Source organism: Lonchura striata, chromosome 1 (genome assembly GCF_046129695.1).
Source record: "Lonchura striata isolate bLonStr1 chromosome 1, bLonStr1.mat, whole genome shotgun sequence".
Lineage (NCBI taxonomy): Eukaryota > Metazoa > Chordata > Aves > Passeriformes > Estrildidae > Lonchura > Lonchura striata.
In genome coordinates, this window is record NC_134603.1 from 12,685,596 (window position 1) to 12,708,789 (window position 23,194).

General features: G+C 41.9%; 1 protein-coding gene across 1 annotated transcript; it reads left to right on the forward strand.

The window, feature by feature from the left end:
• Positions 1–109: 109 nt before the first annotated feature.
• On the forward strand, positions 110–16,138 carry DERL1 (derlin 1). Its single transcript, XM_021546398.3, has 8 exons — positions 110–454; positions 2,381–2,492; positions 5,650–5,714; positions 8,278–8,304; positions 10,279–10,374; positions 11,039–11,091; positions 12,305–12,415; positions 13,510–16,138. Exons 1-8 carry the CDS (start codon positions 302–304, stop codon positions 13,646–13,648), a joined length of 756 nt encoding a protein of 251 aa, XP_021402073.1. The 5' UTR covers positions 110–301; the 3' UTR covers positions 13,649–16,138.
• Positions 16,139–23,194: the final 7,056 nt, after the last annotated feature.

Below are 23,194 nucleotides of genomic sequence, written 5' to 3' on the forward strand. Positions count from 1 at the left end.
GGTTCCCTCCTGTTGCCCCCGCATTACAAGCGCCTTGCGGGGAAGGGAAGCCGGCTGACCCCACGGCCCGCCGCCCTCCAGCGCCGGCTCGCTCCCGCTCCGCCCCCGGGCGGGACCCCCGCTGCCGGGGCGGGGCCGGAAGCAGCGGCGGCGGCTCGGCCGAATTCGGTGGCGCCACGTCTGGCTCGGGGCCCCCTCCGTGAGCGGGCGGCAGGAGTGGCTGAGTCCTCGTCTCGCCTCTTCTTTTCTTCAGCGGCCGGTTCGTGGCGAAGCCTGGGCGGCGGCCGGGCGCGGCTGCGACATGTCGGACCTGGGGGACTGGTTCCGAAGCATCCCTCTGATCACGCGCTACTGGTTCGCCGGCTCCATCGCGGTGCCGCTCGTGGGCAAGCTGGGCCTCGTCAGCCCCGTCAACCTTTTCCTCTGGCCTGACGCCTTCATCCACCGCTTCCAGGTAAGGGCCGCACTACCGCTCCCGGCGTGCCCCGCGGCGCCCGCACAGTAGCTCACTATGACACACTTCGCGCGCAGCCTTCTGGGAGTTGTAGTGTACAGCCGCACTGCGGGGCCTCGCTGGGGCTACGCGCGGGGCCGGCCGCTGCCCCGGTTCCGCGGCCGCGCTGGAGGCACCGTGCACCGAGACAGCGGCCGGGGGTGAGCAGAGCTCCGCTGGCGAGAGTGGAGCCGCCGTCCCGCTCAGCCTGTACGGGGCCTGCGGGCAGAACACCGAGCAAATCCGGGCCCAGGCCCAAGGGCCGCCACCGCGGGGACGGGCTGCGCGTCCCTGCCAGGCTGGCAGAAGGAGGGAGGCTGCCCTGGCAGCGCTGTTGTTCGTCTTGTGCCTCATTCTGGTGTGGTTTTTCCTGCAGTTTTTGTGGGAGTTGTTCTGGTGGGCACTGGCTGTTTTACCTAGGAGCTCTGTGGCTGTGGCTGCAGGTGACTTGCCCAGCTCTGTGTCTTCGTGTGGCTGTGACTTTGGGAGCTGCAACTTCGGGCAAATCTCCCAGACTGCAGCTGGCCCGGGAGGTTTTTTGGCAGAGCTACAAGAGAGACATGGAGCTCCTGGGGTGGGTACAGTGCGGGGTAACAAAGGTGATCAAGGAACTGGAGCATCTCTGGTGAGGAATGGCTGAGGGAGCTGGGCCTGCTCAGCCGCGAGGAGAGAGGACTGAGAGGAGACCTCGGCAGTTTCTGTAAGTGTCAGAAGATGGACAAATGCAAATGGGCAAAATCTGATGCACGGGAAGTTGCACCTGACCTGGGTGGCCATGCACTGGAACAGACTGACCAGGGAGGCTGTGAAATCTCCCTTGCTGGAGTTATTCAAGAACTGTCTGAGTGCAATCCTGTGTCATGTGCTCAAGAATGTCTGCTTGAGCAGGGAGGTTGGCTCAGATCACTCACTGTGGTCCTTTTTAATGTGAGGTATTCTGTGATTCTGTAACAAAGTGCATTTACACATTCTGGTTTGGAATTTGAAAAAGCTTCTCTTAGGGTCTGACAACTTCTATGCTTAGATGTGGTCCATGTAAACTAATAACTGATGCCCTGAGGTGTCAGACATGCAGTGGTTTTCCTTGCACTGTGATATTACAGGTTTAGTGTTGGGGAGAGCACTCATTGGAGGAGCTCAAAACAAAAGAAGATAAAAGATTCCAATTTTTAGATTTCTGTTATCTCGTCTCATTATATCTTCACTGAAGAAAGAAAAAAAATTAAAGCCATGACTCTCTATGTATCTTGATTCATGTATTATTAGTAGCATAAATGACTGGTTTTTCCTCTAGTTCTGTTATTCCTTCTTGAACTGTGATGTTCAAGATCCTAATACCCAGTTTGGAAATGTTGCTGCTTTAAGAGCTCATTCATGAATGACCAGACATTTTCTGTCCTTGCTACGTGCTGCCATGCAGTTGGTTATGCCCAGTATTCATAGCTGGGAACTGTCCCAGAGAAGATCCCATATGCTCAGAGTAGCATGTGCTGTCTGGAATGGTACACTAAAGGCTGTGAATTCTTTGGCCTCTGTTCAGCAGAGAAGAATAGATTTTGTGTGGCTGTTTTTTTAACATGGTAGCATCCTTGCCAGTGAATCTTTTTTGCACTGCATTAAAGAGTCACTACTGCAAAGATGTGATGGAAAGCAGTTGTGTGATATTTCTGGTGTAGTCTTAATAGCTTTGCTTACCAAATTGAAAAAAAACACCACAACTAGAAAAGCTGCTGAAGCAGGACCAATCGATACTTGGGCTATTTTTAATCTTCTTCTTGATGTTTCAAGTTTTCATTCATTATCAAGTAATGAATGTAAATAAAAAGCCTGGGAACATGAGTTCTTTCTGCAGTTTGTAAATAAAGCTTTCTCTTTTGATCTTGACAGATCTGGCGGCCGATAACAGCAACCTTCTTCTTCCCAGTGGGACCTGGAACGGGATTTCTCTACTTGGTGAATTTGTATTTCTTGTATCAATATTCATCACGACTAGAAACAGGTATGTTGACCATTACATGCCCCTGGTGAAGTCTGCCTGGAGCTGATAAGAGATGGCTCATCTCTGTGCCAGCTTATATTAGTCAACGTGAAACTGCTCTGAAAACTGATTTTCTGTGGCTGGATCCTTCCCTTTGGCCATTTTGGATCTGAACTTGATACTTGTTTCAGTAGGAGGGCCTGGTGTTTTTAGTTGCTGGATTTAAGGAAGTGAGACAGATTAAAAGATGATGTTTACCTCTGTGGTTTTGTAGCTGATGTTTTTTATCAGAGAAGGATAATAGAGCATAATGTAATAATGGGCTTATCCATTGGGAGAAAATAACTTTCAGTTTTTTCTTGTTTTAATAGGGATGCTTATTTGTGTTATTCTGTTGTCTGTGTTGAATTGAGAGATACCTCCCTCAGAGAAGGTCTACCCCTCTGCCTAACAGATATGTGGAAAAGTTAAGGGACTAGGAGGATTTTCAGTTAAGGGGAAAAATTAAGTGAAGAAAAGGAGATCAGATAATAGATCATTTCTCTCAAACAGAGGGATTGTTGGTACAAGGTATCTTCAAAACTGGCTTCCTTTTGAGCTGCTCAGTTCGTTAAACCTAGACCAAAATTGGTTTAATTTACATAAATAATTAATATATTTACAAATCCAGACTCCTCTTGAAAGTCTTTGTGAACAAGAATTTCAGTATATTTCTAATGGAGTCTTAGAACTGATGGTGTAAAGGGGAATGCATTGGAAGGTGATGTTGGGAAGTCCCACAAGAGAGAAGAGATCCCTGCCACCCAGAGAGTATTGTGGAATCACATTTAAATCTTAAGAAGAGCGGTAAGGGAAAGCAGGAGTGGTGCCAGATTGTATTTGGTTATTTTCTTAGTGAAAGATAAATACTAGTTTAATGGTTAGAAATGGTTTCCTTTTGAGATTTTCTGCAGTAGTTTATGAGTACATGAGAGTGGTGGCAGTTCTGACTGGGCAAAGGTAGGTGTAATAAGCGTTCCTGGTTAATTATGCCGAATAAAAGACCTCGCTGCTTGTAGATATACTTACAAAATGCTCTAGTTGTCTGTGCTGTGGCACAAATTCCATGAAAGAGAGTAAATTTCTGCTGTACATCAGATCTGGATTTTGAAACTGGGAAGTCATCTGTATTGTTTGAACCAATGCATTTCTTTTATATTACAGTCATTTTTCTGGGTATAAAGGAAATCCTTGGTTAGGTTGGCCCTTTCTCTGAAATAGGCCTGAATCCTTCTGTAGTTGGAAGGTTTATAAGTTGTTGATACTGTTTACATGTGGAAGTCTGCGTTGGTCTGTGCCTCCTTTTGTCTGTGAAACTGAGAAAGTAGAACTTCTATTTTCAGCATTGTGCATGCTTTTTGAGCATACACTGCTGCTGTCTGCCACCTTCAAATTTAGCTGTCAGAAACATCTGTATGGTTTTGTGCTGTTTCCTAACAGGCTGACTTGTAACTTCCAAAGGAAAGGGAGATTGTTGTGTTTTTGTTTTGCTTTGGTTGGAGAAGAACATAACAAATATCAACAGAGTAAGCAGAATATGCAGAGCTCAGTCCCCAGCTGTATGACTGGTGAGATTATGGGTCTGCAGCTTTTCCCAGATGACTGGATTATACCCCGGCCACAGATCCATGGGGTAGAGCTCACTCCATACCTGTGCTGAGCTTTCTGGCAGTTTGTAGTCCAATTTCCTTAGATGTTTATTGAAAAGTCAACTTAAATGGTTTGTCTGATACTCTTGTTAGCAATCTCATAGATAATGAGAACAGAAAAAAATTAGAATAATAATAATAGCTTTGATTTCTTCCAGTTTTGGAAGGATTCCTGGGCTGGCATTTCTACAGCCTTAGTCAGCTTCTTCTCTTTATTTGCTTTTATTTGTTGTATGGCAGCAGTAAGGAAAAAACCTTCAGTTTCTGTAGTTTTACAACATTAACACTTTTCGGTATGTTTTTCAAAGTATGTTTTTTTCCTGTCGTGTAATTTGCAAGGCAAATTACAAAATTTGCATTTTAAACAATAAAACTGGTATTTTAGTAATTTTGTTTTACATAGACTATTCTACTGCTGAAAAGTAGATTTTCTTCCTTTAAGAATACTTCTGTGAAGCTGAGCAGTGTTCACATTAAGCAGTGGCATTCTTTCTAGGCATTTTGATGTTTAATTAGGAGCATGTAATTCAGATTGTCCATGATGTGCTGCGTGTGTCGCTGTCATTCCACTGTCACTGTGTTTCAACCCCACTGGTTTGGGTCTTTTTCAGCAATATTCTCAGGCTTTCCTTTCCTGCCTGGGTTTATATGAAAGTTGATGGAAGTCTTGCATGGATGCTGAGGTCTCTGTCAGCCTTCAGCCACAGTTAGCAAGAGAGAGAGCCTCAGCTTTTCATGCTTGCAAGGCATTGCTACAGGGTTATTTTTTAGTACTTGTATCTGTCAGGTGTCAAACTCAACTGAGCATCTAAAGATCACTTCATTTTATACGACCTGCAGGGAATGTTACTCTATTATTTTTGTTTCCAGTGTCCTGAAACATTGATACATATTTGGAATGGTGAATTAGACAAGCAAGTATAGTTTAAAAGGAATAGAATGTGCTGCATGCTGCACATGCGTACCCTCCTTGTCACATGTGCTAATTTTTTCTGGAGTATAAAAACCATTGCATCTCTTGAGTCTGATGAGATGATGCAAAGAGGATGCAATTTGCCTAACTAAGGGCTGGTTTTCACATGACTCAGTCATTACACTTGGTATTTCTGTTTTTGTTGTGCACGTGTATTTCCTTATTCTGTGCTTCTAACCTGCAGTTTCATATGAATGATGGGGTCCATTTTTGAAACTCCATTTTTGAAATCTTATGTAGTTAAAACTACTTATCTCCAGAGTCAATGTGTTCTCTTTTAAGTACGGACACTGCTTTTGCTCTAATGCAGTAGGCTGAATGTCTTCTTTTTCAGCCTGTAGGTTGTTCTATTCCAAGGCTTTTTAAAATTTAAAAAAATACTCATAGACCACAGAATGCATGCAAAGCAACTGTTTTTAACTGAGATTTCTTAAACTCTGAAAAATAAAAGTTATCCTAATTTTAAATCAAAATTTCAATGCCTTTGATGATTCAAAATTATTATTTTTATTTTCAGGGGCTTTTGATGGAAGGCCAGCAGATTACATGTTCATGCTCCTGTTTAACTGGATTTGCATTGTTGTATCCTTCTCATCATCAAACTTCGAGAAGTATTTTGGTTCTCATATTTCCACCTGAAGTATGTTCAAAGACCAAGTTTTATCAAGGAGCAGTTTTAAAGTGCAGTAAATGTTCCCAGGGGAGTTTGTAAGTGTGCAACCTTCCTGAAAAGGTAGTGAGTGGCTTGCAGGGAGAGCACTTAAGGATGTGCTCACACGAGTGTGCAGTGTGGGGACTGGAGCTCTGCCTACGCAGAGCTGAGCATGTGCTGGCTGAGTGTCCCTGGTGCTGGCTGGGTTGCTTTGCTGAGCTGCTCTTGTGTGGGCTAGCACTGAATTTAGTGTGTTCAAATGGCCATGTGCAAAAAGGACTGATCACTGCCATTCCCTGAAATTCTGTCCCTGAAAAGGAGAGATCCTTTACCTGCTGGGTACAAGTCATCTGAGTCTGTGAAAGCAGTGTTGTAATACCTTCACTGAGACAACTTCCTGAAGAACCTGGGCTTGTTGGTTTGGGAATGCTGGTAAACATTTTTGTGGGCTGTGCTGTACCACCTGAATTTTCTTTTAGATCTTGAATACAAAACTGTGAGAAGTTGTTGATAAACCAGGTGTTTATTTCACCTTTCAGAGGGATCTTTAGAGGCTGGATAAATGGGCTGACCAGGAATGAAGCTCAGCAAAGGGTAGTGCAGAGTCCTGCTCTTGGCAAGGAGTAGCCTCAGGCACCAGCACAGACCAGGGACTGACAAAGCAAAGCATCTTCCAGAAAAGGCTCTGGGTGTTCTGGACGTGAAATTGACCACGAAGCAATGTGCCATTATGGCCAAAGTGGCCACCAGACCCCTGGGCTGCCCTAGGCAGAGAATTGCCTGCAGGTTGGGGCAGGTGATTACTCCTCTCTGCTCAGCCTTTGAGAGATGTATGGGGGCTGCACCCAGCTCTGGATTCCCAGGTACATGGGAGACATGGACATGAGAGTCCAGTGAAGGGTCATGAAGATGATTAAAGGGTTGAACCATCTGTCACATGAGAAGCTGGGATTGTGCAGCCTGGGGTATTGTCTTAGAATCATAGAGTAGTTTGAATTGGAAGGAACCTTGAAAAGTTATCAAGCCCCCTGCAATGAGCAGGGACTTCTTCAGCTAAATCAAGTTGCTCAGAGCCCCATTCAACCTGACCTTGAATGTTTCTAGAGGTGGAGCATCCACCATCTCTCCGGGTAACCTGTGCCAGTTTCACCACCCTCATAGTAAAAAATTTCTTTGTTACACCTAGTCTGAATCAAGCTTTTTTTTTTTTTTTTTTTAGTTTAAACCGTTACCACTTGTCCTATTGCAAAAGGCCCTACTAAACATTTTTGTCTCCCAACTCTCTCAGCCTTTCCCTAAAAGAGAGGTGTTCCATTCCTCCAGTAATTTGTGTGGCCTTCCTCTGCTCCCATTCCAACAGGTTAATGTCTTTTCTGTGCTGAGGGGTCTGGAGCTGGACACCCAATTCCACAAAATAAAGCACAGGAAATTCCATTTAAATGTGTGAAAGACCATTTTTACTGTAAGGGCAGTGAAACACTGGCATGATTGATAATGGAAGGTGTGGAACCTCCATCCTTGGAGCTGCTCCCTTTCTGTCTGTGCTGTTGCTGCCTCCTTGTAGCAATTTGCGGTGGCACAGCAGGTGGAAAAAACTGGGGAGTGACATCGGTGTGAACCAGATACCAGGAGAGCTGGTGTGTAGAAATGCTTTATCAATACATTATCTCTAGTTGCATTCCACTATGTGGAGGGAATTGCTATTCCTGCTAGTCCTGTCGAGCCACAGCTGTAACGAGGTGCATTTAGTTACATTGTTATGAAGAGGAAGGTTTTCTTTATGATTGCAGGCTGTTGGCTGTGAGCATTTAATTAATGTAATTGTGGCTTGACTTTCAAACTGGTCATTTAAAAGCTTCTAGTTGTTTGTTCCCTGTGTGATGTAAGGATCAACCTGGATGCATGATCTGGGAAAATGCTGGGTGTCATTTTATATGTATTTATGATCTGTTAAAAGCATCCTAATGTATTAAAATCATTCAGTGACTATTTCTACTCAGCAGTTACTACAACAGTTTCTTTGAGCTCCAAGGTGAGAGAGGAGTATTAAAAACCTCCATTGATGCACTTGAAGAAAGTTTCTATGACTCATTGGCAATATGTTGGTATTTTTTAATGATTTGGCATTTCTTTAGTTAGAAAACCAAAATGTCATTGTTAAACTAATGAAAGAATCCAATTGTTAAACTTTAATGTGCGTTTATGCAAGGACTGATTGAGTCTGTAGCTAGCCAATTTCATCAGGGAGGAAAAGCCAGTGCACCCATCAGCCCTTGGAGTAATGACTTGAGGTGGGCATCTGCAAGGCTACCAGAAAGCAGTTAATGAAACAAAATTTGTACATCTCTAGATCATTTGAAATTTTAATCTAAAACAGTGTAGTATTATTTCTGAGTATTAAAGATTTTTGTATGTGTGTTCTGCGTGTCTGCAGCTTTTTATTGTTGTAGTCTGTCAGGTTTTTCTGCATTTTCCTTCATGGTACAATGACAGATAACTGGCTTGGTAATGGACATGCAGGTAAGTGTGGTGCAGTTCCTTAGATAATAATTTTACAAAACTTTATGACTACTTGATGACTTTATAGAGGGCATTATTGACTGATCTGCAGAACATAGTTAAGCTAGGCTGTTCATATTATAGCAGAATGTGTATGCTCTGTGTATACTGTTAATTTTTCAGATTGAGTTAGCCTCAGTTGAAGGCACAAGCTTGTATCTGACTGCACATCTAACATAATTAGGGAGCCAAGAAGTAAAAATTGTCTTTGTGGAGTCAGAAAGTGCTTAGACTTCTACTAAAATGGACACAAGATGTCACTTATGCACTATTTCTTTTAATGAATATGGATCTGCTTTCTTATTTTTCTATTTGAAAATGATTATTTGGTTTATTAATCTTCTCAAATTTAGTTCAGTATGCATTTTACTTGCCAACAGAAGATTTTTTTGATTAAAAATACAGCTTCAGTTTGAGACCAGAACTGTGAAGTACAAAATCATCACAGGAATGATTAAGATAGTGGTCTTAAGAACTGTTTCCAGTGAAATAATTATTATCTCCCCAAATACTAAGGGTGAAAATTGGAAAGTGTGTTTTGAACACAACAGAGTGTCAGATAACTGCATGTCTTCAGTCTGCCTGTGCTGTTCTCATCTTAATCTGTCTCTAGCACCTAAAGACTGCACCAATATCTCCAGTTTTCCATACAGAATTATTATTAGCATTTATTAGATCACTTCTCTGGCTCCCTGGTAGACAAAACCAGTGATCATACATCTCTGGTCCAGAGTGGATTGTGTTAAGGGCTGTCCATAACTTTGTACTTAAACTTTTCTGTGAGGAAGATAACACAAATTTTTGAAAATCCTGCTGGAGTTACTCACACATTTTACAAATTTTAGACTGATTGTGTTGATTTGTATATTTTTTAAGAGGTACTCAGTTTTTTTTTATCTGCATACAAAGTGTTTATTAAAGAAGAATCAGGATTTTTTTATATAAAAGTGTGGTTTTTCTTAAAAATAAGAGAGTTTTTACTTGCCTTGAGTGGCCTTTGTTGAAATTCAGAAGATAGAGTAGGATAGGTAGGCCTTTCTAATATCTGAATGCATTTGACTTAGGAATATATTGCTTTTTTTTTCTAAGGAAAATAAAGGTTTTAATAAAACCTTTAAATAAGGCTCTTGTGTGGGGAGTCAGAGTGTACTGTGGGGCTTGTGAAAGGCTGGATTGATGTTAGGATGCCAGCTTTAATGTGGAATCTGTTAAATAGCAGCACCCCTGAAGGGATGAGTTTTAACCTCTTTTCCAAGGACGGGAGCTGGTTATGGCATTCAGTCAGTTCATGGAAGTGTTGCTGGTGCAGCCTGCCCTCAGTTGAGAAATCAGCAGATGGCTAAAGCAGGGCTTTGTGTTTATTTCACTAGAAATAGTCCAATCAGTCAAAGAAGTGTTTGAAACAACCTCAGCTTCTGGTGTTCAGGTTCACTCCAAGCTTCCCAGGCTGGCTGTGGTACCCTGCAATGGGGATTGATGGAGCACCTTCCCTCTGTGGTGCTCTCAGGAGCATGGGGACACAGGTGGCAGTTGGATGGAAAACACTTCATCTGGCATATTAGCCTGGCCCCAGATGAGAGTGTTTGGGTGAGTGCCCTGAAAGGATTGTGGCACAGGTACAGGGCTCACTGCTGGAGGTGCAGGTAGGAGCAGAGGATTTCCCTGCAGCTGCTCTTTCACTTGGCACAGATTGGAGCCCTTTGCTTTGGCGTGGTCATGCAAAGGGGAAAGACCAAGTAGGTTCTGCCCCTTAACTTTCTCAATAGTTTTTTAACAGATCCAGGGCACGTATTGGGAAAGAGTCTGGGGCAATCTGAAAGGACTTTAGTGATGTACCATTCTTACAAACCACTTCTGAAACATAGCTCCTACCTCTTTGAGTTTCTTGTGCTGCTGTGAAAGTCATGGTAACTTTGTCTTTTTTAAACATTGCAGTTGCTGATGATTCCACTCATCATGTCTGTACTTTATGTGTGGGCCCAGCTGAACAGAGACATGATTGTATCATTTTGGTTTGGAACAAGATTTAAGGTACGTCAGATAGTATATTGGAAAGATTTCTGCCCATAAGGTGCATGTGTAGTGGGTAAGGGGCAAAATAGAAATATTTTTTCTTACAAAAGATGTCTTGTACTCTCACAAAGGATACACCTTGAGATGCAGCAAGGACAAAGTTCATAGTCTTCCATATGGTATCACTCTGTATGTCTTTATTGAAAAGATGTTCTGACAATTCATTGTTCTGAAAAAAAGGAAAAAATTCCTGATAAACTTTAGCCTGGATAAAAGCTGAATGTAGTGACAAAATGTTGATATTTTAAATTTATTTTTTTCTGTGCAACCTTGGCTGTTTCTGACAGATCTTGTAGAGAAGACTCTTTTGATAATTTCTAGACCTTTTCAAAATCAAAAACTTTAGAAGTTTGTTCCAGAAGCAACCTTGCTGTGGAACATATGGTTCAAAAGGCATGTTTGCTTATAATGTTTGTATGAGTATGTTTTGTCTAAAAATGTTAGTGGTTGTTCAGTTTGGAGTGACCTTTTTAGGTTGAATCTGCTTAAGTTAATAGATCAGGACCTGTGTAATGCCTTAAAGCATTGTGATTATGATCATGCTTATTTAGTGCAGTGGGAAGTTGAGAGCAGGTTTACATCCTTAACTTGTACTTACTCTCTCCACTGCATTCTTTTTCAGGCCTGTTACCTTCCATGGGTTATTCTGGGATTCAACTACATCATTGGTGGATCGTATGTACTTACTTACATGATCAATTTGAAGTTATAAAAGCTTTTACAGCTATTTAACTTGCTGCTACATTTAGGAGTAATATTAAAATCAGAAGCTTAAAACTGTATAATCTGACTGATAATGCTCAGTGTCACATGGTGGTCATTTAACATAAAAGCAAAGAGGGGGTGTGCGTGTCAGAACTAGAGAATAGAATGTAGGTGAGGGGAGAGTAATGAGAGATTGGTGTATTTTCTAGTAACTCTGTGCATTAGGCCTTTTCCATACTAAGAAAGTAACACACACTAAAAAAAGATGTCATCCCCGGAACCATTCATCATTACTGGTTTTAGAAACAAGTTTAGCTTGACTCTGATAGTGCTGTTACTTCTTTCCCTCACAGGCTTGCCCAACCTGATATTTTTTTTTCAGTTTGTTAAACAAGGGGAAATGGCAGTAAGCCCACAGCATGCCATATTAGCACTTGTTGAATTTTTTGGTCTCTCTTGTGGGTTTTTGTTTTTCTGGTTTTTTTTTTTTTTTTTTTTTTTTTTTTTTTTTTTACTAAACCCCTTGATGCAGAAATCCCCTCTGTGCACAGTGTGGACCCCCTCATTGGGGCCCTGCATTAACTGGGGCCTCTTGGTGCCGCTGTAGCATAATTAGTGACAGTAAAAAGTTTGTGGTTGAGTTATAAAAGGAGGAGACAGTACAGCAAAACCACCAAATTCCCTTTTCTGGCTATGCCTCCTGCTGACTCATCCATCACTTGTGAAAACTGCTTGCTCTTGGATACCTGCTGTTTCTGTGCATGACAGGAGATACTCAAGGGCCTCCAGTCGGCAGTGCTTTTACAAAACTGGGAACAATCAGTTCAGTAGAGCAGGAGACAGGTTGTCCAGTGAAAACAGCAGTAACTTCTGTAGCTCTGCAGATGATTATTTTGGGCACTAATCACTATACGGTCTAATTCCCCAATGTAAACAAGTATTTAATTGTGTTTTCAATACAGAATGTAGAGGAGGCTTGGAAGGGAGGGTGGAACAGACTATTGATGTGTTGGCACAGGAGGTTGACCCTTTTGAAGAAGTGGCTGCAAAATGCTGAGGATAGGGAAGTTTGCTGTTTGTCACAACTCTGGCAAATCCTGGTGACAGGTGAACAGAAGATTGTCACTCATTTATTTTCAGAGAAGATACCATGTGAAACCACTCTTTTTCTTTTGCTTTACAGAGTCATCAATGAGCTGATAGGAAATCTGGTTGGACACCTGTATTTCTTCTTAATGTTTAAATATCCAATGGATTTGGGAGGAAGGAATTTTCTGTCCACACCTCAGTTCCTGTAAGCTGACTTGATTCTTTAGTTCACTATTTGTTTGGTCCAATTTATTGTATGGTTCATCAGACATATATTTGGTGGCATCGTAAAGCATAAAATACTTTGCCAAGTCAACCTTCTTCAGACTCTCATACTGACTGAGCTGGTGAGTCATAAAAAATGTTGAGTTACTTGTAAATGGCCCATGTGAGAGTTCTTTGTTGCCCCTTGGGATGGCTTATGTCTTTACCCACTCTTAAAAGTGAGAGTATATGTCATAGTTCTGCTGTTGAATTGAGCTGCAGTAAAGAGAACTCCCTAACAATTATCAGATGGTATATAAAAAAAGTTTTGTCCTGTAAATTATTTGTTTTCTGTATCCCCATGTATTGTTATAGTAGCTACCAGTTCAGCGATGTTTAACACTAATAGCCAGTTGTAGATTTGTTCAGGGCTATAAATTATTCTGCTTTACAGTCTGTACCAGTCATCCTCACTGGGACTCCAAGTCTTGGTTTTTGAGGTGCTTTTTCTTGAGATATGTTCATTGTTTGGCATTGCAATACTACGATCAGAAGCCAAAGTTTGTAGTTCAGTTGCCCTTCTCCACATCATTTTGGGCTGCAAATATTTCTCTTCTATCAAACTTTAGTTAGCAACTCAGTTAACCCTTTTCATAACATAAAATGTTGAATTGCAGTTATATTTTCTGTACAAGTTTCAATGAATAAGGAAGGTTTATATTCTAATTCTGTGCTTGCAAGCCCATCTGATTTTTCATAACCTAATTTTTCATAAAGATTAGAAGACAAGGTTGTTTTTTAAAATGTCTTTTAAGGTGGTTACAGCTCTGAAACTGCCCCCACTGTTGTTGGTTCTGTGCAACATATGTTACCATACCCATCCCAGAGATGGAAGTTTCCCAGTATTTCCATTTGTCAGTGTGCTGAGGGCTTGGATTTGGAAAGAATTCCCTGAAATTGTACTGGGACAAGCCAGTTTTATTACAAAGTGTATCAGCTAAGAAGAAGTACATGGAAAAGTAGAAAGCACAGCCTTGGCATTTACCTGCAATGTCCAGCTGTTTCTCTAACTCCTCCTCCTCTGGTTTGTCCTAGTTACCGCTGGCTGCCAAATAGGAGAGGAGGAGTGTCGGGCTTTGGTGTCCCTCCTGCCAGCATGAGAAGGGCTGCAGAAGATCAGCAGGGTGGTGGAAGACACAACTGGGGCCAAGGTTTCCGGCTAGGGGACCAGTGAAGAATTCCTGCCCTTGGAAAACAGCAACTCTTCTGTTTCAGTTGGACGTAGAACTGACTGTTCCTGATGCAGAGCATGCTTAAGAACTGAGCTCTCTGCAGTACTCGTGGATTTAACTGATTAGAAAGAATGTTTCTGGTTCAAGAGCAAATTAAAAACTCCAGAAGGAAAAAATGTAGATCTTGCTCCAGTTAGCCAGTAGTGTTCAGTGTGATTCTGCCATTAAAAATAAGCCCTCTTTATACAGTATTGTCTGTCACAACAGGATCCATTGGCTCTCCTGTTCCATGATATGATGGAACAAGCTAGTGGTATTCTATCTTGCCTGGTATGTTAAAAGCTTTGTTGGCCACAGTAAAGTAAGAATCTAGTGTAAGGCAGATGTCTCAAACAAGCCCCCAAGTTTAGGAAGCTGACTTTTTCCATAGCTGTGCTTAAGTACCAGGGTCTTTGGAAACGTTACTTAAGTGGTATCTCTCTGATGCATTCATAAAGCAAATTGCAAATGTTTCATTTCTGTTATTAAGCTGTGTTTTGAGCAGAGCTGTTCCTTGCCATGCAGCATTTGTACTATCTGCTAGATCATGGGCTGGGCAAAGCTAAGGCTTTTGTTTGAAACGGCAATAACAGATACGCACAGAGTTGAAATCTCTGAACTCTCATGACATGTTACAAAGCTGTTCTGGTGAAACTGAATTCTGGCATGTTTTTCCCCCCCCCAGATCTGAATTCTTGGCTTCAAGGTTTCTCTTTTGATTGCCAAAGTGGATAGCATAAATACTGCTTAAAGTAGAAAATGTAACATTGTTGTGGTTAAGGGTACTGACTGTTTAACTGAATCTTCAACTTCATCTTAAAAGCTTTAAGACATCTAAGAATCAAAGCTGGAAATAATCTTTTGCAGGGTGAAGATACAATATAACAGGTTACTGCAGGACTCTTTCATTATCAAAGAAGAAATTGCATACACTGTTTATTAGCATCTGTACTACTTTTGGTAAAAATTTTTGACATGTAAAAGGGAATGATTCTGTACAGTAGTTTTCCTTGCACTGGGCTCCCATGGGCAGAGCTTGTGGCTAAGATCCAGGAAGCTGTAATGCCAGCTTGTTACTGACTCACTGCATGCTCTTGAGCAAACTTCTTACTTATCTCAGTTTTCCCAGCTGTAAGGAGGACCCGTGCATGTCTCACAGCATTCCTACAAGACAGCTGTCCCTAACCTCCCTAGCTGGGAGCTGCTAGTGAGCAAGTAAGGCTTAGGTTTACATAAATCCAACACTTCAGCTAGGAACACTTACTCTCAGCTTAACCAAGACTAAGTCAGAATGTAGTTGCTCACGTTTTGTTTCGTAGTCAGAGGAGGAAGAGCATTGTCACTACGATAAATTTCAAGTCTGACTGAATTGCCCTTTAGCAGTTGTCTCTTTTTTTTTACTGAGTAGGTGGGGCACTAAAACTGTTCTGCCCCAACTTAGGTATCTCAGGTTACTGTAAGTAGGTAAAGAGAATCTGGGCTGATACATTTTTATTACTACTTTGTTTCTTCACTAAACTTGGGTTCTGAAGGTGTAAAAGTTGTAAATACTAAGTGATGCAAAGCTGAGTGAAAAATAATCAGTTAGACTGAAAATCTCAAAAAAAAAAAACATGTTCCATGTCTACACTGCAACTCAGTTATGTTGATTTGGCTCGTGGAGAAATGTCAAAAACTGGTAATGATTATACTGTGTACTTAAGTTTTATAGGAACTTGGAGTTTAGAAATCACCTGCCATTTTTGTCTGTTTGGTGATGAATTTTAAAGATGCTCTTATCTCTTTCTTTGTGTAAAAATGGTAGGTAGAAAAGAGGATTGCAGTGTTGTAAATACAGATTTATCGTTGACCAACAGCTGTTATTTGATGTGGACATGAATAGTCTGAGAATTATCGTGTTGATAGGGATCTTTTTAGTCATAGGAATTTCACAGTCTTCAAAGCATTTGTCCTCATTTTGAGTCAGGACCCAACTTTTAAGTGAAGATGCAATAGTTTGTGACTCAGTTAAACCCCTGGCACACTCAAACTGCAGAATATCTCTGTACAGAAGGCCCAAAGAAAGGCTTCAGTGAGAGAGAGCACAGCAAAAGGCATTGTACTGGCCCACTGCACTGCATGGGGTCTTGCTTTCTGTATGTCCTCCTTCTCCAAATTAAGAGGACAAGTTTGCAAGGAAAATAGACTTCTTATAAACCTTGATTAGCTTCTGAGCTGCTTCAGGTCAATTTACTTTGTTTATGGAAAATTCACTTCACAATTCCATATTACAAGCTCAGTTTGTTTCTCAGTTTTTTGCTTGACCTGAACTGCTGCTTATCCTCCCACATACATTGATAATGGCAGTCTCTTGTTAAAATGAGTACCTACTTTCTTATTTTGTACAGATAATTTCCCTTTTTGTAATCAATTTTTGTTGGCGAAGTTTTAAATTAAAATTTTAATCTCTGTAACTGTCTGTTTTGCTAAATCATATTTTAGCTTAAGACAAGCCTTGTGGTCTGCAGGTCCATGAGTATTGTCTCACAGCTGCACTGTGACACCATCTCCTGCTGTTGACAAAAGTACTCACAAAAATAACCTGCTTTTAGGTGGGAGCCTGTCTTCTCTGATCATTTGCAAAATCATAAAGGCATTTTCTTTGTCACTGTTTGCACCATGAGTTTTGACAGACTGTGTCCTTCTGGGCTATTGCCATTTTATAGCTGTTTTTTATATACTTGATTATTAATCCTTTGTCATCTGGGAGAAAACATCCTTCTGCCTACCCTCAAACTTTGTGGGATTGATACAGATCACTTAGTTTTCCAGAGGTAAGCTTGGAATTCTGCAATACCCTACCCTCTCTGTCCAGACTGATGTGCACAGCTGCCATAATTCCTTTTGAAGCTCTTACTGTAGCTGATTTGGTGATGGATACACTGAGCATCCTCTGACTCTTCCAGCCCTCAGCATTCATTTGACTGCACTTTTCCTGTTTGTTGCCACAGTGGCATCAAAGGAAATCAAGGACTTGGTAGATAAAGCACTGTATGAATCAGTTGTGCTCCTTGTACTGGAAAGGCTGGGTCCATACTAAGTAGAAGAGCGTGGCAGAGTGTGTGCTTTTTGATTTTGCTCCAGCTGCATAATCAGCAGAAGAGCCAAGAACATGAAATCAAATGCTTCATCTGTCATTCCTGTCACTTCGTCTTGGCAGCAGCTTCTCTCTCAGCACAGCTCAGTGATGTGGTGTTCAAGTGACTTAATAAGAAATTATCTGTTGTCATCCAATGGTTACACTAGGAAAATTGAGTGTTTTTCATTTTTAGGGGAGCATATTGTTTGCAATGCAACATAATATTCTATCTGTGTTTATGTATCACTGTGTACCTTACCAGGGAGGAAGATTGCTTTGCCTTGGTGTTTCAGGTTGTGAGCTGGAGAGATACACTCCAATTTACAGTTTGAAGCTTTGATACAACAAGTCACTTTGTAATGACTTTGTAATCCTGTTCTGCATCCATAAATTAAGATGATTCATACTCTCTTGTTCTGTGCTAGACTTAGGATGATGGATCCATCTGTACTTGCCATAGTATGACAGAACACTAATTTTGGTGAAGATGCTCTTAGCATTGCTATTGCCTGCACTAGTAAATGGATTTTTGTGTTCTAAGCATCCCTAGATACTTATTTTGCCATAGATGATAGCAACAGTGTGAAGTTCAGAATTTAGTCTGTTGTCATGATTTGATTAATCAAGATAAATACTGTAATATGTACATATTAAGCAGAAGTAATTAAATCTAAAAGGTGATGATGTGCTGTTCTCTAGAATTGAAAAGATGAGAACACTTCAGCTGCTTGTGTTTTTCAAGCACACTGTTCAGGTGATGAAAGGAATTCCATTTGCAGCCATGGCTCACCCTTTCATCATCTGGAACAGGATCTAGGAGTGATTACACTACTTGGGAGTTAAAGTGCATGAAAGAGTTGTAGCTGTGGGATGCTGGCAAGGCCTGTGCAGAATCTTCTTGATGTTGGGTGGGGGAGAGGGGAAAGTGATGATGAAACCTTAATTCTGGTGCTTCATTTTTTTTTTATTTTGCTCCTCCAAAGGACAAAGCACTTCCAAAATACCATTAGAATCAAGTCAGATTTTAAGGCTACGTTTCTCTGACTGCCAGACCAATCCTAACCCTTTGTGATGAGGATCATGGCCACTGGAGGTAGTGTTCAAAACCAAAACCATTGGAAGTAGTCCTCTTGCATCTGAATGTTTACAATATTTAGTATTTCTTGAGCGCATGTGTGTATTTAGTCCTTGGACTGGGCATGGATTAAAGGACAGCAGGTGGATCTGTCTATTAATGGTTTCATTGACTTGTCTTTGCCCCTGGAGATGTGAGAATGCCTATGCCAACCCTTGGCTTGTCAATCTGCTTGGTCTCTTCACACTACAGAGTTCAGGTCACCTTGTGGCATTTAGTTAAATGGAGGCAGTTTCTTTGCAGTTTGTTTCCCTTTGGTTTCAAGTTAGTGTATCAGTTAGCCCTCCCTAAGGAACCCCAGGCTAGTTTGTAGTTAACCCTAACAGACTCTTCAGTCTCTTTTAAAATCAAAGCTCCCTCACCTGCTCCCTACTGGAAGGGCTTTTTTAAGCACTTGTCTTCATTAAGCCTGACTGGCCTGGCACTGCTCAGTGTTGGTGCTGTGAAACCTCCCCTGGGCCATGGGGTGTGGAGTTGACAGAAGGCACGTGAAGGGTCAGGCTGCAGGGGCTGCTGCCTCCTTCTGCAGTCCAGAGTGCCCCTCCTACACGGTGTGGTTTCTATAGAACAGAGGATCTTGGATCAGTGCAATCCAAACTGCTTCAGTTCCTGGTGCTTGTGCAGGTGTGCTCATAGCCCCAGGCTGTGGAGAACATGTACTGTGATGGAGAAATGCAATTTGGGTTACATGGTGGCTTCTTTTTATTTTTTGGGAAAGCAGTGTGGTGCTGGTGTATGAATGAGGTAGAGAAGCCTACTGTTTTCAGGTGAAAAAATATTTTTAATTAGTCATGAAGGATCTAAAGCTGCTGAGAATTTGTGTTTTAAACTGGACTTGAAAATGGGAAAGAAAAACATTAACTAGGGATTGTATTCATTGATCAAATAATGTTTTTCAAAGTGCTTTTTTTATCTGCAGTATGGGCTCAGAAAGTGGCAGTCTCCATTCAGACTGCAAAGAAAAGCAACACCTCTCTGTCCTTCTCTACTGAATCCTTAACCCCACAAAAGGAGGAGGGGCAAAGGGAGACTGCTCAATATTTGTACCCCCAGCTGGTCTCAGGGATGTGCCTTTGGCTGGAAGGAAGCATTGATCGTGTGCCTGTTACACCCCTTTACCTGTCTTTTCAAGCAGTTGTCCACTGACTCTGAACTGCCTAAGCTTAGTGCTGTTCAGAATTTAAGCAACTGCAAAAAGAAGATGGCATATGTGTGCCTTGGCCATTGGCCTTACTTGTTTCAGGGGTTTAAGTTAAGGAGTTAAACTTAACTAATGTTAATGTTTTGGTATTTTCACTCGAGCTTTTACATACAGAATAATTTTTTAAAAATCTGATTCAAAGCTCAGCTGCTAGAGGGTTTGGGGTTTTGAATGTATAAACATCTAGGAAAGTTAATCTTGTTATGTTTTCTGTTCTGTCTCGCTTTTCTTCCCCAAGGTATGCAAGATCAAAATCCAATTAATGTTGAAAAAGGAGAGCAGAGATTCTGAGGCAGCTTCGAAAAGCTTGAAGACCCCAAAACTTTATGTAACTTATGGCAGAAAAAACTTTTATTGTTCTTTCAGCCCTTGTGTTGTGTAAATCCAGCACAGAAATATTTGGGGTTTTTTTCTGCTCTACAGCTCTGTCTTACCAATATTCAAACTGAAGTGCAGCCCTTGCTCATTCTCAGGGACAGACATTCCTCTCTAGCTGTGTCAACATCTGCTTTGGCTTTGGTAGTACAAGATGAGCGTAGCCAGGGCAGGGGCTCCCCAGGGAGACCAGGACACCTCAGCATGCCAAAACAATCCACGGGGGCTAAGGGGAAGAGTGGGAGGCGTGACCTGACAGTAAACTTGATTTATTTGACTTTCCTTAGTTGGCTGGGTTGAACTGGTGGGGCTGTACAACCCAGGAGGGAATAGGACAGATAGGGATGAGAAGTGGCCATAGCATTTTGAGGAGGTCCTGGTTTGTCACTCTTGGGTACAGCCTTTCCCAGGGTATGTCAGGAAAGCCTCTTGAGATGAAAACTGCTGATCCTGAAGGCTGTAGAAGGGAAGGCTCCTATGTGAAAATAAAGGGGCAAAGCCTCCATGTGCAGAAGGGAGGTTCTTAGCTGGAGATCAGACCTGTGTGTGCCTGCAACATGCACAGGCTTCACTGGAACAGGATTGCAAAGAAATTGTGGCAGCGGGGGGGGGGGAGGTGGAGGTGGAGTTGCAACATGAGAGTATTTTATTTGGGTGATACTGATGGGGATGAAATGCTTCAGGTTTTTATTTCTAAAATTACATTTCAGTTATCTTAGGAGGTATAATGGGTTTTCTGTTTTGCTTTTAAAGTTCAAGTCAACTCTTAAAAGCTGAAATCAGAACCTACTTTTTTGACTGGGGCAAAATATTTCTGCAGCCTTTGTTTCCAGAGCTGTTATGGTGGTGGTGGCTTTTCATTGCAATAAATTGGAAAAAAAAATAGCTCTTGTCTGAGATGAGACTTGCATGTTGGAAAAAAGGCCTTACTTGAACCATTGGGTCAGTGGGTTTCTATCTTCCTTGCTTTCTGAGCAGGGAGTACCTGAAGGGGTTTAAGAACCTGGAGCAGTTGCTGCAGTCATGGTGAAAGCTTCCTAGCATGTCTGTTGCTCTCCTTGGGGTAGTTACAACCTGATTTTTTGTTTTCCTGTATGTTTTAGTTAGAGCAGTATTATTTCATTTAAGTCTACATTCCTTCTTTTTCATCTGAAACTGCACTCAAAGCATTAGAGCCAATTTTAATGTTTCACAATAGCACAGGAGGAAGAGGAGGGAAATTCTCAGCTCTACTGCACTGGACTCACACCCACTGCCTGCATTTTGCAGAGGCAGACAAGCCTTACAGGGGCATCAGATGCACCTGCAGAATGTAAATCCTTATTAGTTCAGAGAGCCTGGGCAGGCTGTAACAGGGATCTTTACCCATTGCCTGCTGTAACAGCCATCATATATAAAGAACTCCATTTTCAGAAGTTGAGCCTTGCTACTTAAAATCATGTGCCCAGTAGCAATACTGGTTTTATAGCAATTTATAATCTTTCTTGCCTCTTCTGTCATGCAGGCAGTAAATTACCAATATATTTTTTTTCACCCCTTTAGGTGATAACTAGTCTAATACCTCTTCCCTTGTTTACATCCATCTCTGTTCTCCAGATATCAGCTGCTTCTTCTCTCAGATGACCTGATGAATGTAACTAGTTTAACTCAAGAATTCTTGTCCTTGAATGCCACTCGAGCTTTTGGAGTTGCTGCTTCAGAAGAAGAGTTTTTGTGCTGTCTTACCCAGTCTTTTTCTAGCTGTTGTAATTGAGCATCTAATGGTTCCTCCAAACTTTCTCTTTATTTCTGTACTTCAGAGCCACCCCATGGGGATGTGCATGGATGTTTTGGGAGCAGAGGGGAGTGTGCAGTCATTGCAGTGTTGTTGCAGACACTTTACTCTTCCCAAACAGAATGGAAGCTGTGATTACCCAAATGGTGAGCTCTGCTTGCTTCTCACCTGGACAGTCTGACACTGGGAGGTCTCACCAGGCTGTAAGTCCTTGGATGAGCTATTGCCTTCACAAGAGATGGATTCTTGGGGTTCACAGATCCACTCACTAAGAAATTACTTTTATCTCTAACAAAGCATTTTCCCCCCACCTTGTACCCATTATTCTGTCATTTTCAAATAGTGAATTCCTCTGTGTAAAGTATCTTTCAAGAAAAGAAGAAATAGTAAGAGCCATTGATATAAGTGGATGTCATTTAACCTTCTTGGCCAAGGTGATAGTAGAATTAAAGGACAAAATCTTGTATTGGAGGTGTAGGTGTGGTGATACTGCACCTTGAAGGTCTGGTAAATCTCAAGGAACTCTATCAGTCTAATTTCTTGAAAGCAGACAGATAACAGGCCTAGGGCAGTATTATCTGGTTATGTAGCTAAGTGGGCAGGGGGATATTTTAGCTGGATGCAGTTTCTGTGCTGAAGGATCTCAGCTCTGTAGCTGCTATTAGAGCACAGCTCATCGGGCCCAAATATTTACTATATAATTTAATACAAACAACATAAGCTAATGCATCTGCTTCCCTATAGAAAGTCTTTGTCTTCTAAATCTGCTTCTGGCAGTTCCTCAAAGTTCTCCTAGACCATTTTGTGTCCCCTTGTGCATCTTGAGTGAGATCAATGACTTCCAAGGCTGGCTCTAGTGGGGTGGATCATTCCACAGAGCTGCCCTGTGCAGCCACAAAGAAATCCTGCTGAGTAAGAAGAGTTTCTGTTAATGTGTAAGTGAGTCATGATAAGACCAGCTAATAAAGATAAGGTTCCCAACAAGTGGTGGGACAATGAGCAGGGAAATGGAGTATGGAAAACTGTGATTAATTATGACCCCTGGCTGCATTGTTTAGAGGAAAAGTCCTGCTGAAGAGGATGCATGGGCATGTTGCTGAAGGGGAAGGAAAGCAGGAGGAATCCAGGGAAAAGAGTAGAAAGCAGGAAAGTGATTGTTCCTCTGTGACCACTCTGACACTGGGAAGGGCTATCTAAGAGTAGTTTAGTCCTAGTGGCTGAAAGCCAGAGGGAGTTTGGGCACACTCTGTGGGTTGATCTGGTTTTTAATGCATGGAGAAGGGCTTGTTCTGCTCGCTCTCTGGGGACTTTGGTGGTACACCCTGCCCTGGAAGTGCCAGCTGGGCAGCAGGCTGTGGGACAGTGGGGCAGGGCTCTGTGTCCCCATCAGCCAGGGGAGGGGCAGGACAGCACATGGCATCTCCCTCACATTAGCTGTTCTGTAACTCAGCACTGTTGGCACTGCCATGATCATTTATGCTGGATATGTACCTCCCTGTATCACTGTTTTGCTTTTTTTTGACCTGGCCCATTAATCTGTGGGCCAAATCACTCACTCTCTGACCTATGAAAATTTAATCTTTTTCCCTTTCAGAGTAGTATCTTAAAATTGCAAGCTTTGTTAAGTATATGCCAAAAGGTGAGCTTGCTCTTAGGTGCTTCTGGGCAGGGAGCAATAGTAAAGCAAATAAACAAGGGCAATTTTGTAGACTTGCAGATTTTTCTGAGTATGCCACTGTGTGTCAGGCTTCAGCTTTGCTATGTGTTTGCCAGAAAAACAGCCACTGACTGGCACTGCAGCCTAGGTAAAGAGCTGGGGAATAAGGGTGGGAAGAGACTTGAAAGAAAAATTACATTGGTGCCTTAGACCTTTTTGAATAACAATTACAATAGAGACTATTTGGGC